The 12,088-nt window shown below is 40.9% G+C and overlaps 1 protein-coding gene across 1 annotated transcript in view; it reads right to left on the bottom strand.

Moving 5' to 3' along the window:
- tbc1d32 (TBC1 domain family, member 32) overlaps positions 1-12,088 on the bottom strand; it is a 102,926-nt gene that overhangs the window by 36,162 nt on the left and 54,676 nt on the right. The window contains exon 28 of the mRNA XM_069657376.1: positions 8,355-8,438. Coding sequence (XP_069513477.1) covers positions 8,355-8,438 — 84 coding nt within the window. The remainder of the gene's footprint in view (positions 1-8,354; positions 8,439-12,088) is intronic.

Genomic DNA, 12,088 nt, shown 5'->3' with positions numbered 1-12,088 from the left:
CTCTCACCGTCGTCTCCTCGCATATTAACATCTCTAAAAACCTCTTGCTGATGGCAATTACTGTCTAATGGAGATGAATGCTCTCTTGTTGTATTTATTCCCTCCCTTCTCATTCCTCTCTCCTCCCGTCTCTCCGGCATTGATTCGCTGGTGTCTATTTTACAGTTTGTAATAACTTTAATTCAGCCGTTTAACTGTTAAAAAGGAGCCAATGTTGAGAGAAGCCCGTGCAATTTATCTCTGACAATAGTTGTGACAATCTGTTTTTAATTGCTAATCTAAGCGACTATGAAAGTTATGAAGAGTAATCTCTTGGATCTGCGTTCAGCTCAGCGTCGATCCAGCTTGCAGAATCCTTACAATTCTCGGTGCTTTAGGGAAATTAAAACAAAAGCACAGAATAAAGCAGACTGCGGGATTAAGGGGCTTTGGTGAGGGAGCCGTTATGATGAGACACATTCAAAGAAAATCCTTTAAGATGAGCAGCATGCAACATCTACAAGGAGCTTTTTCAATCTTGGCGTATGAGCGCATCCTGAAATGTGTGCAGCCTTTAAAAAAATGTGAAATCAACATTGCAGGAAAATATTGTTTTTTAGGATGAAGAAAAACCCCAGAACCCGAGAAGTTTCAAGGTCCCAACTGAACAAACTTCCTTTGATGATGCCAACAATCACATAAGTTGACCTTGAGTGGAGTTAGTTTTGTTTTGTAGCTGTTTTTCCCAAGTCCAGAATGAAGAATCAAACTATTTTTACCTCATCCTGCACTGTAGACTACGGAAGCCCTAAGCGGACATGCATCCACACATTTCATTTACTTAGTTTTCTCATAATAACGAGTAATTTCCGGTTGTTTTCTTGAGATCTCGACTTGTTTTTCTCCAGATCTCAAGAAAACAAAGCAGTTTTTTCCATTATAACGGATTAATTCATCTAATTATCGACATAACAAAGTGAGTTTTCTCTTGATAACGGGATAATTCTCTGTCGATCCAGAAACAGAACAACAGGCTGGTCACTGTCATATCACAGAGCAGGACACAACATGCTGTCATTGCCCACACTAATGAGGTACGTTTTGTGCTTTTACAACTCTTGAGATAGGAGAGGAAAACAGAGCATGTCTCGTTATGTCTCTTGGATGTTGAGCTGACAATATAAAGCTGTTGTCACATTCACATGCTGAAGAGGGAAAGTTTATCAGCGCTCACTTTAAATCTTCTTATGCATGAGCAAGATGGCGGCGATTACAACTACTTTGGAGGCCAATCATGGTCCAGGTTACAAATTACACAAGTGAGATGTAGAAACTTGGAATATCAGGTGCATACAAACTGAAGTTTTCAGAGTAGGAGACATTTTGTGTGCTTTTAAATTAATACAATATTTGCATATTCATAAAGAAGGAAAAATAGTAGATTTGTTTCTGTACATGCTTCAGTTGCTAACTGAACTTGCTTTGTGGTCTTAAAACATGTCTGGAGAAGAAGAAGAAGAATATTCAAAACAAATTTTGTGTTTTTCAGAGACAAATGTAGCGAAGTTTGCTCTCCCCACCTCTCCTTTAATCCTTTAATGTAAAGCAAATCAAACATCAGAACAGCCAACATGAAACTCCCAAAAGATCTTGAGAAAACAACCGGAAATTACTCGTTATCACGGGAAACGGAGTAAATTAAATGTATAGATGCATGTCCGCTTAGGGCTTCTATAGTAAACCATGTAAAAAATTAAATCAATCATAAAACAGCGGTGTGACTGTACTTATGATGATTCATATGATACTATAAGAAAGTCAACTCAGACTGGATGTATGGGTGGCAAAGGTTTAGTTCTCGTCTATCACAGTAAGACAGCAGATAAGGGCCACAGCTGCAGGAGAGAAGAGAAAATAGGGGAAAAGTCTGCATCATAATAAATAAACGTTTTTTGAACTAACAATAAATACAAGCACCGGTGTTGAAAAATGAGGCCAAAGCGCAAGCCCAAAAAACTGCAGTTCCTTGATTGGCCACATGAGGCTCGAGAAAACAAGAAATAACATTACAGCAGATGGGAAAATGCCAATTTTAGCAGCAGAAATAAACATGTTTACTGCCTGGTACAAAAAACAGTTTTGTTATAAATAGCTAATTTTATTGTTCAAGATAACTGTTCGGGGGTGAATTATTGTATAACACACTGTTTTAATTATATTAACCCTTAAATCATAGGGGCCAGCTCACTTGAGTGACAGGTGGATCCTGCTGGCTGTCTGCTAGATGTCAACACAGACACTGAGCTTAACTTCACCTGTTTGTGTTGTTGGAGCCTTTTTGGAATTTTTGTATTCAAAGTGTGTGATTTCTGGAACTTTCTGGCCGTGCAAGAAATGTGTGCTCCAGCTTTTCGGGGAGTTAAACGCTACTATTACTGTATTGATATATTTTTAGCGCTAAGTAGCAGGTCATACCAGGCTTGTTAGCCTGTTCAGTGTTTATCAAGATCGGTTATTTTACATTTTCCGGTACGTGTCGTTCACCCGTTGCTATCTCACCGGGTGAGCAGGCAGCAAGTCCACTACTTTAGTCTGATAAATATAAACAAATGCGGTGAGTAACCATCACAAACAGAATCTCCTCCTGGGAAAGTTAAACTAGCTCATTCACAAGCTAATGCTTCAGCCATAGACACAAACTGTCTGCCTTTTCCAACAACTCCCTCCTCTCCAGCACCACCCTCTCATCCAAGTTTGGTCACTCCAGGCCAATGAGTGACTGCAATTATTTATACAGTCTATAAAAAAATATGTGTTTAAACTTTTACCATTTTAACCATTAGCTGAGCAACCTCCTTTACCTCTCTAGGCCTCACCACAAACCACACAGCTGTGGTTGTGTGTGGGCCATGAACAGTTTTATAACTGAGACCATCTGATTACTTGTGCGGAGAAACACAGTGTCTTTGGAGGAACTGCTAACAACTTAGACATCAGACATGATGAAGGTGCAAAACATGGAAATACTCCAAAGTAAAGAACAAGTACCACATACCTGCAGCTAAGTGCAACCTTTACAACACAGTACATCCAGCCTGGAAACAATGTTTTAACAGTATAGTCTCAAGTTCTTTGAAGGTATTTTTGCCCTTCTGCTAGCTTAAAGGCAGAAGAGAATGGGGGTTTAAACCTGAGGTAGAATGTGGTGAGAAAATCTATTTAAATAACGGTTGAGTTGAGAAAGCACAGATCTCCATCTGAGCTATTAGGATACAACAGTCAGCATTAAAGGTGCTCTCTCTTTGTTTTCACAGCCACCCAATTTCAACAGGCGACTGAAATAAATGAGACTGCTGGACAGCTGCCTCGGTGAGTCAGGGCCATGAAGTGTGAGGAGATACAACTCAGAACAGTGAACTGACAGAGGTTAATACTCGGCAAATGAGTCTGCTCTCTGCGAACAATGGGAGCACTCGAGGAAGGGCAGAGTGGCTGAGACTGTAGTCAGCGTCAATCAAACGCTAAGAGGTGCCTACAACCCGTTCCCCCGCAACACGCACACACACACACACACACACACACACACACACACACACACACACACAGGCACAGGCAGACACACATGTAACTGGTAGATTGCACAATTCAACAAGAGCCATGACAGCTGCCTGGTCTCCTCAGAGGCTATTTGGTGGGAGGAATATTAGAGGGAAAATGGAAAAGCTGCGTGTGTGTTTGTGTGTGTGTGTGCGTGTGTGTGTTTGTGTGTAAAATGAAATAGAAAGGACACCAGAGAACCTTCATTTTAAAGCAATAAAGAGATGTAGAGGCGTAGGCTAATACGGCAATTTCATAACTGGTCCTCGTTGCGATGCTGGAGCAGAGGGTGCAGAACCATTCTCAGGTATTATAGATTTTGTGCAACAGCTTCTACAGGCACGTGTATCGACTGAGCTATTATCTGCTATATTGTAACATGTCATGTCAACATGACAAAAACCAAATGCTCAGATGAGACTGTACCTGTTACAATATTTTATAACATGCACTTGTGGAAGATTGTATGAGATTCATAGATATAATATCACAATTGATATGTCCATTAAAGTCCACAACTAAGTATAATTGGATTTTGCTTGTTGTTATGTCTCTTGGATGTTTGAGCTAACAATACAAAGCTGTTGTCACATTTATATATTGAAGAGGGAACGTTTTTCTGCGCTTTAAAGTGGTAATGTGGAAGATCTCAGTTGCATTCTCTTTGGCGGCATCTATGGCGATAAACAGTAATTGTGGGAGCACACTTCCCAGATATCCAGACAGTGCTGCATGTGTGACGTCCACGGTTGGCTCCGGTTGTAACTCTTGATTTTCCTCTCTGACGGTCGCTTTCCTTTTCAGACTGTTTGCTTCATCTGAGCGTCGAGTTTGTTTATTTTTCTTTGGATTTTCACTTCTTGTTGAAGTTGTATCTGTAGTCATCCATCTTTCCTTTGTTTGTTCAGCCATAGTAGATTACTGTTTACTCGCAACACTTGAAGAGAGCGGAAAAGCAGACACTTAGCTCTGCCTACCCTCTTTGGCAGACCAACCACTGCTGGCTGGTGGAAAACGCGTCACTAACTGGGCGCCGCTTGTGATCTGCTTGAGGTTTAACCAAAACTTAACAAAGAAAACAGCCAGCTAGATTAGCTAGTTAAGCGAACAGCAGGGGATCTAATTTAAGTGTTACTTGCTGGGTGACCAAACAGGCTGTATATTTCTAATGATTCTATTTTACGTAGTAAGTAAGGACATGTATTACAAAAACTACTAGCTGTCTATATCTTTAAATCTGCCAGTCTCATTTACATATTTTAATAAAGTAGATTATGGCAGGCTGAGAAAACAATAATATTGTTTAACACTCTTTATACACACAGACAATATAAGATGACACACTATTAGTTTCAGGAACAGTAGTCTGTCCTTCTAATAAGCACTCTGACACTGTAAGCTTTCAGAGCGCACACGTTTATGCTTTAAATTATGTCTGATTTTGAAGCTCACGTTCTCATTACATGTATTTATTCTAGTTTGATTATTACATAATCATTGCCTATTTTTTAAGCTTAGACAATGAAGCTTCTGCAGCCATCCGGTGTCTTTTTGCAGGGCCAACATGATCCGATGCGTTGTGAATTAATAAAGCCAAAGGGACACAAGGGACAAAAACACTTCGGAAATCTGATGTTGAAAATGTTCAAAGTAAATAAAAATAAGTGAATTATTTTCTTAAACAGTGAAGAAAATGAAAAAACTTTGAAGAGTGTGAGTGAACTGTGATAAATAAATGATCAAAACAAACAGTGAGAATTAAGATTCTTCATCAGAGTGTCCTCAGAGGAGTCGTGCCTCAGTACTGACAGACTGACAGACACAGCAGTGATAAAAGACCTCCAATACACTGCGGAGAAATACAACAGCCTTCAATGAGGAGCTGACAAGTCTGTCTACTTATTAAAAAAATACATAATAAATAATATCACTGGAAACATCGCACACACTCTTCTTAACCACTATTATACATTATTCAGAGAGTATTTTTTACACATGCTGCCTTCATGAGCTGTCAACTGTTCACAATAACTGGTCCGTCCGAATCCTCTGCTGTGTTTCAATATCTCAGAGGCATTTTCTGAATAAGGAAACAGTCATACTTATAAAGGACATAAAAATCTGCATTAGTCTGGTAGCCTGGATTGTAACAATAACAGTCTGTGACCATAGAAAAGGCTCTTTTGGATGAATTTGGAAGGTTTCCATTTACATTTCAAACAGGATGCCTCCAACATTCAGTCTTACAGTCTGTTGTTCTAATTTATTACACGGCTGTTAAATACTTGATTCTGATTGGTTAATTACAGCATTCCGAGGTCTGTTATTTCTCTATAACAGATTGTTGCTGAAGAACACACCGTGGCTAGGGAGGAGGCTCTAATCACACAATCTGGAGGACTAATCAAATCAATCCAACGTTATTAGTCCGGTAAATTTGACGTCAGTCTGTTTACAGAGGGGAAAAGGAAAAGAGAGTGGAGAGCGGAGAGAAAGCAGACAGAACCCTTCTTTTTGTTGTTAATAAAACTTTTGGAAAGTTTTTAATTTGAAGGACAGGATGTTCAAGGGTCTGTTTGAACTTTATTTTGGAAAAATATCTGCAAAATAACTAAGGGGGGTATGCAATTTGCACTTCATTACCTTTAGGAAAGTTTCTGGGCATTCACTAATTAGCTGTGTTTAATCAGTTTTTTGGCTGCCATCAGTCTGATCAGGTTGTTTAGCCCTGTAGCTAACAAACAAGCTGACCTACTGAAAGTTTACACTTGTTTAATCTGGGAAACATCACATTTTAACCTGGGGTAAAAAAAGCTTTGAAATAAGGATAACTTCTCCACTATTTTGCCCCTGTCTGCAAGTCCACAGGGATGATACTGACTCCAATAGTACATTGAAATGGAGTTCATTGGAATTCAGATTCTTTACTCTACATTGGGTCACTGATTAGAAGATGTAATGATAGTTTTTATGTTGTTGTTGTGTTAGTAATGTACTGGTTGTTTACACAACGTAACTATTGTTAATTAACAAATTATAGTAACACCAGATAGTTACCTGTACAGAGCAACAATAACTAACGATACCCAGCTCTTCCTGTCATTGCCACAAGATGACACTACAGTCTCAGCACTGATCTCATCCCACTTGCTGATATCGCCAAATGGATGAAAGAGCGCCACCTTCAGCTCAACCTATCCAAGACTGAGCTCCTTGAAACCAGCCAGTCCCTCTATGCAACCACAGATCAATATCCAGCTTGGACCAACTGAACTCATACCCACTAAGTCTGCCTGGAACCTGGGTGTCATAACTGACGACCAGCTAACCTTGAAGGTTCACGTGGCCTTGATTGCTCGGTCATGTCGATTTGCCCTGTACAACATCAGGAAGATCAGACCCTACCTTTCAGAGCATGCAGCACAACTGCTGGTACAGGCTCTCGTGATATCATGCATTGATTACTGCAACTCCCGACAGGCAGGCCTTCCGGCATGCACATTCAAACCTCTGCAGATGATCCAGAACGCAGCAGCGCGACTGTTCTTCAATCAACCCAAAACAGCACATGTCACTCCGCTGCTCATATCCCTCCACTGGCTCCCAGTCGCAGCTTGCATCAAATTGGATCAAAACAGCAACAAAAACATCTCCTGCCTACCTGAACGCCCTCATCCAGGTCTACACTCCCTCCCGCCCACTACGCTCTGCCAATGAAAGGCGCCTGGTACTCCCATCACAACAGGGCCCTAAGTCTCTAACTAGACTCTTCTCCTCAGTCGTCCCCAGGTGGTGGAGTGAGTTACCAAACTCTATTCGGTCTGCAGAGTCCCTTTCACCTTTAAGAAGAAGCTAAAGACCCAGCTCTTTCATGAACACCTCTGACCTTAATGATGTTGATGCTACTGATGATGACGAGATAGAGGATGTAGTTTACACTGCCTGTTGGCTCCTGTGTCCGGTCGCACTTGAAGCTGTTTGTTGGCTCTTACTGACTGCGTTCCCTTGTGTTGTGATCGTTGCTTGTGTTGTATTAACTCTCAGATGTACGTCTCTTTGGACCAAAGTGTCTGCTGAATGAAATTGTAACAGTTTTCCATCTTGGTGTCAATCAGGTTTTACAGTCAGGTTCAGGATATTGTTAAAGTCCCTCATACCTTTCATAAGAAGTCTGGAAATACTCCCAAGACTTCAGTCCTGATTAGACCTCCTTAAACCATCTGCTGATTCAGGAGTCCAACTTTGGATCTAGGTAATGATATGTGGAGTTGAAGACCTAACAGGCAACTTATGTAAGTAAAATGTATTTATAAGGCCTAAAATCAAACCACAAACTTGTCTCAGATGTCTTAAGATTCTCTGCAGCATCAGACTGCTTCTAGTCTTGACACTCTACTGGGTATTTCCAGTTTACCCTCCCTGTGCATTTGGGTTCACTGGGTCGAGCAGCCCCTCCTAGTTCAAAATGATGTCGACAGCTCATCTCCTCTTAAGAAGCTTGGGGCCCACACTGTATCAGCGCAAATAAGATTGTACAGATACAAAGTCAATCACAGGTCTTGACCTAAGGTATTGTGGTGAACCCAGTCGTATCACCTTTTGTCACCTCTATCACCTACGTCCCTGACCAGCACTGGTTGTCACAGTGTAAATTCCTAAGAGCCAGATTCAGAGTCAGGATTCATTTCACCCCTCTGTGGATCGGAGTGCCCTTAAGTTATTTTCCTCTGGCTAAATTGTTAGGAAGAAAACAGAACGTGTTACTCTTCTGCACTGACCTTTGTACTGAGCCGGGGAGAAGAAGCACTCTGTGGCAGAGCCTGATAGATGGGCCACAACAGTCTGCAGAAGGTCAGCCAGCACTGAGGAGACAAAAACAGACACAGAGATAAGATGTATGAGAGCACAGCTACAATAAACCTTGACTTTAGAATAAATCCAATTTATAGATTCAAATACATCAGCTTTGCTACTTCAACTATTTATAGAAGGTGGAAACCATCCTGTTGGATGCACTATTTAGCAACACAGTTACACTGTGAGTGACCTGGAAATAACTGTGAACCATACAGTACACATGTTACATAGTTAGTTAGCAAAAAACAATGAAGCAGCATTAAATGTAGGATGGATAAGTGTCTGTCTCAGCTGTAAGAACGTATGTAATGTAATATCACTACACTTCGTGCATCTGCTTGTATCTATTTACAGCTTCACTGCCCCTGATGCTTCCATAGTAAAACCCAGACAGCAGACAAACCACCCACAGTCCCTGAGAATCTAATTGTGGAGCTACGAGGGAAACACCGGATGATGAGGCCTCTTGTAAAGGTGATACCTTATACAAAACAATTCTACAACAACACAGAGGTATAGGTGCTTATATTAGACACAATAGACTAATTGTAGCTTTGAATACATTCTACCAAGCCAAAATTCATGCAGTCTAACATAAAAGTCCAGTAAAAGAAGGTGGAGGTTAAAATTTGCAGGGCTCGTCTGGGGGCAGCTGTGGCTCAGTGGTAGAGCCGGTCACCTTCTCATCGAAAGGTTGGCCATTCGATCCCCGACTGCTGCAGTCTACATGTCGAAGGATCCTTGGGCATGACACTGAACCCTAAATTGCCTTTGCCAGCCGTGTATGAATGCGTGTGTAAGGATGAATGTGACATGTAGTGTAAAAGCGCTCTGAGTGGTCTGAAGACTAGTAAAGCGCTATACTATAAGTGCAGTCCATTTACCATTTATAACTGTACTGCAGTCACAAATATTAGGGGCTTGTAATATAATGTCTACCTTCATTGAATATGATTTCATGCACAACAATTTTTCCACAATCATTCGAAATATCATAAGTATCATTTGGAATATGCGTCTCAGAGAGGGTTTTTACAGCAATTAGCGACACACAACCTCTTGCCTGATCACAATCATCTCTGTGCGTTGTTAACCAAAGCTTGCACGGCTGGGGAAAAGATGCATGCATAAAGAAAAAGCCTGAATGTATGGTTAAAAAAAAGAAACAGATCCACTTTTATAGTAGACTTGGATATCAACAGGTTTATGAATAATGCAGATAGTTATTAGAAGGTGATGGAACAAATGAAAGAGGGAGGTCATCCTAGGACCTGCCTCATTGAGCGAATCATTGTAGAACAACTGCATGGAAAGATTCTTTTTGATCATCAAACATTAATATATATTAACTGTTCTTGTAATTGAAAGTTAAATTTAAAGTGATAATCTTCAAGATATTCATGTAAATAAATGTCTGTTAAGTCACCATCTATCGCCGAATGAGGTAACACAATGGTGATTGAGCCTATGGCCCGCTGATGAAAGCCTTTGCATTTGCAGTATTACAGACTGGGTGTCTGTGGCGACTTTCACAGAAAAAATCACAAGCAGCGCCCAGCTAGTGACGCGTTTTCCATCAGCCAGCAGTGGTTGGTCTGCCAGAGAGGGTAGGCGGAGCTAAGCGGCTGCTTTTCCGCTCTCTGCAAGTGTTGCGAGTAAACAGTAATCTACTATGGCTGAACAAACAAAGAAAAGATGGATGACTACAGATACAACTTCAAAAATAAGTGACAATCCAAAGAAAAAGAAACAAACTCGACGCTCAGATGAAGCAAACAGTCTAAAAAGGAAAGCGACCGTCAGAGAGGAAAATCAAGAGTTACAACCGGAGCCAACCGTGGACGTCACACATGCAGCACCGTCTGGATATCTGGGAAGTGTGCTCCTGCAATTACCGTTTTTTTCGCCACAGGTGCCGCCAAAGAGAACGAAACTGAGATCTTAAAGATTGGAACTTTAACAATGACTCCAATTGTTCTCTATCTTTGTATGTTAGCTTTACACGATCTGAATTATCTAACTGTCAACATAAACATTTTTGAAGAAACTTTTAAGCCAAAAGTCAGTGAAGTCAAGGAAGTAATGAATAAAACGCTGTATTTTTGTACACACTTGCACACACAGTCATGTGACAGGTCGCCGTATCAGAAACACACGAGCGCTGATCTTATTGCAACGCAGCGACTCTCAGCACCAGTGAATGCATCTCACTGACATGCTGTTGAGGCAGGACAATTAAGCAATCAATAAGCTGACAAGATAGTGAGGTATTGAACAGGCTCTTGTGTTTTGATGGAGAGATAGTCGACTTAATCATTTTCATTTTACAGCTGTATAAAGGCCTGCAGACGACACAAGTGCTAATCACAGCGCCTTCATACTCAGAGCTAGCTGTAAGTAAATGTTCAATAAATTGCAGAGGAAGGAGGTTCATTTAGTGTATAAATGCAACAATTTCCTTCACTGATTGTTTCTTAAAAAGTAAAATGTCAGCCTTTGTGTGTGTAATGATAATGAAAAGCACTCATACAGCAGAGGGAAGCTTAGCACATAGTAAATCTTGATCATGCTTTTCCAGTAAAAAGCCTTAAATGAGCGGCGGAGAGTGAAGAGCAACAGTGTGCTGATGAAGGGAAGCAATCACTGCTCAGTATGTGCATTAATGCAAGATTGTCAGCCCTCATTTGAATGTATTTTCGTCCTCCTTGAATTACAGCTATTTACTCCTACGTGAATAAGTAGGCGTCGGTGGCATTTCATAGTGGATGTCAATGGCAGCGATGAGGAGTTCTTAAAAGGTTCATGGACATCAGATCTATATAATCTCAGTGTGGAGGTGTGCGTGGTGCACCTGCAGCACAAAGGGAGATTTCAGCACATAATGTGGTTAAATACAGAATCGACTGCAGCACAGGACGAGTTGTTTATTGCTCTCCTTGATATTATTTCTAGATATTCCAATGCCATTTCCCCCTCCTGATTTCAGTAGATATTAGCCAATACAGCGTCCCTCTCTGATACCACCTTTATATATGTGATATGATTGCTATCATTGTCGCATGGCCTTGCTCAGGGCTTTCCATAAGCGCTTAATTACAGCCGGCTACTTTTTTTCTACTGTGTATTCTAATAAAATACTTTTGACAATTGGTTGTGACTCACTTTTCCTGTACATTTTAGAAGCACTCGCCTTCGCTTCAAATCAATACGAGTATGAGAACGATGCCCGTCTGTCTGTACCAACCCCGCCTCTGCATGCTCTGAGTGTGTGAGTGTGGGGACGAGGGGACGCTCAGCTTAGCTTTGAAATAATTCACCAACTGTTTAGATTCAAGTTAGCAAACTTAAATATGTTATCCAATCCAAAAGTATTTATAAAGCACATTTAGTCAAACATAAAAGCCATAAAAACATCACCATAAAACACTAAGACCAATTTAAACAGGACAATAAAATAGTAAAAGGCGTTAAGACCAATAAGAAAGGAAAAATAATAAAAAGGTAACTCCCATGCGGAGCCAAAAGCCAAGGAATAAAGGTATGATTTATAAACAGGCCGAGTTGGGGACAGTTGGACATGTGGAGGCAAAGTGTTCCAGAGCTTTGGAGCTGCAACTGAAAAGGCTCAGTCACCCCTGAGCTTCAGGCCTGACCT

Source organism: Semicossyphus pulcher, unplaced genomic scaffold, assembly GCF_022749685.1.
Source record: "Semicossyphus pulcher isolate SPU_LCO1_2020_fin unplaced genomic scaffold, fSemPul1.0.p SCAF_11, whole genome shotgun sequence".
Classification (NCBI taxonomy): Eukaryota; Metazoa; Chordata; class Actinopteri; order Labriformes; family Labridae; genus Semicossyphus; species Semicossyphus pulcher.
The sequence above is the reverse complement of the archived record's forward strand: the minus strand, read 5'-3'. Positions and strand labels throughout refer to the sequence as shown.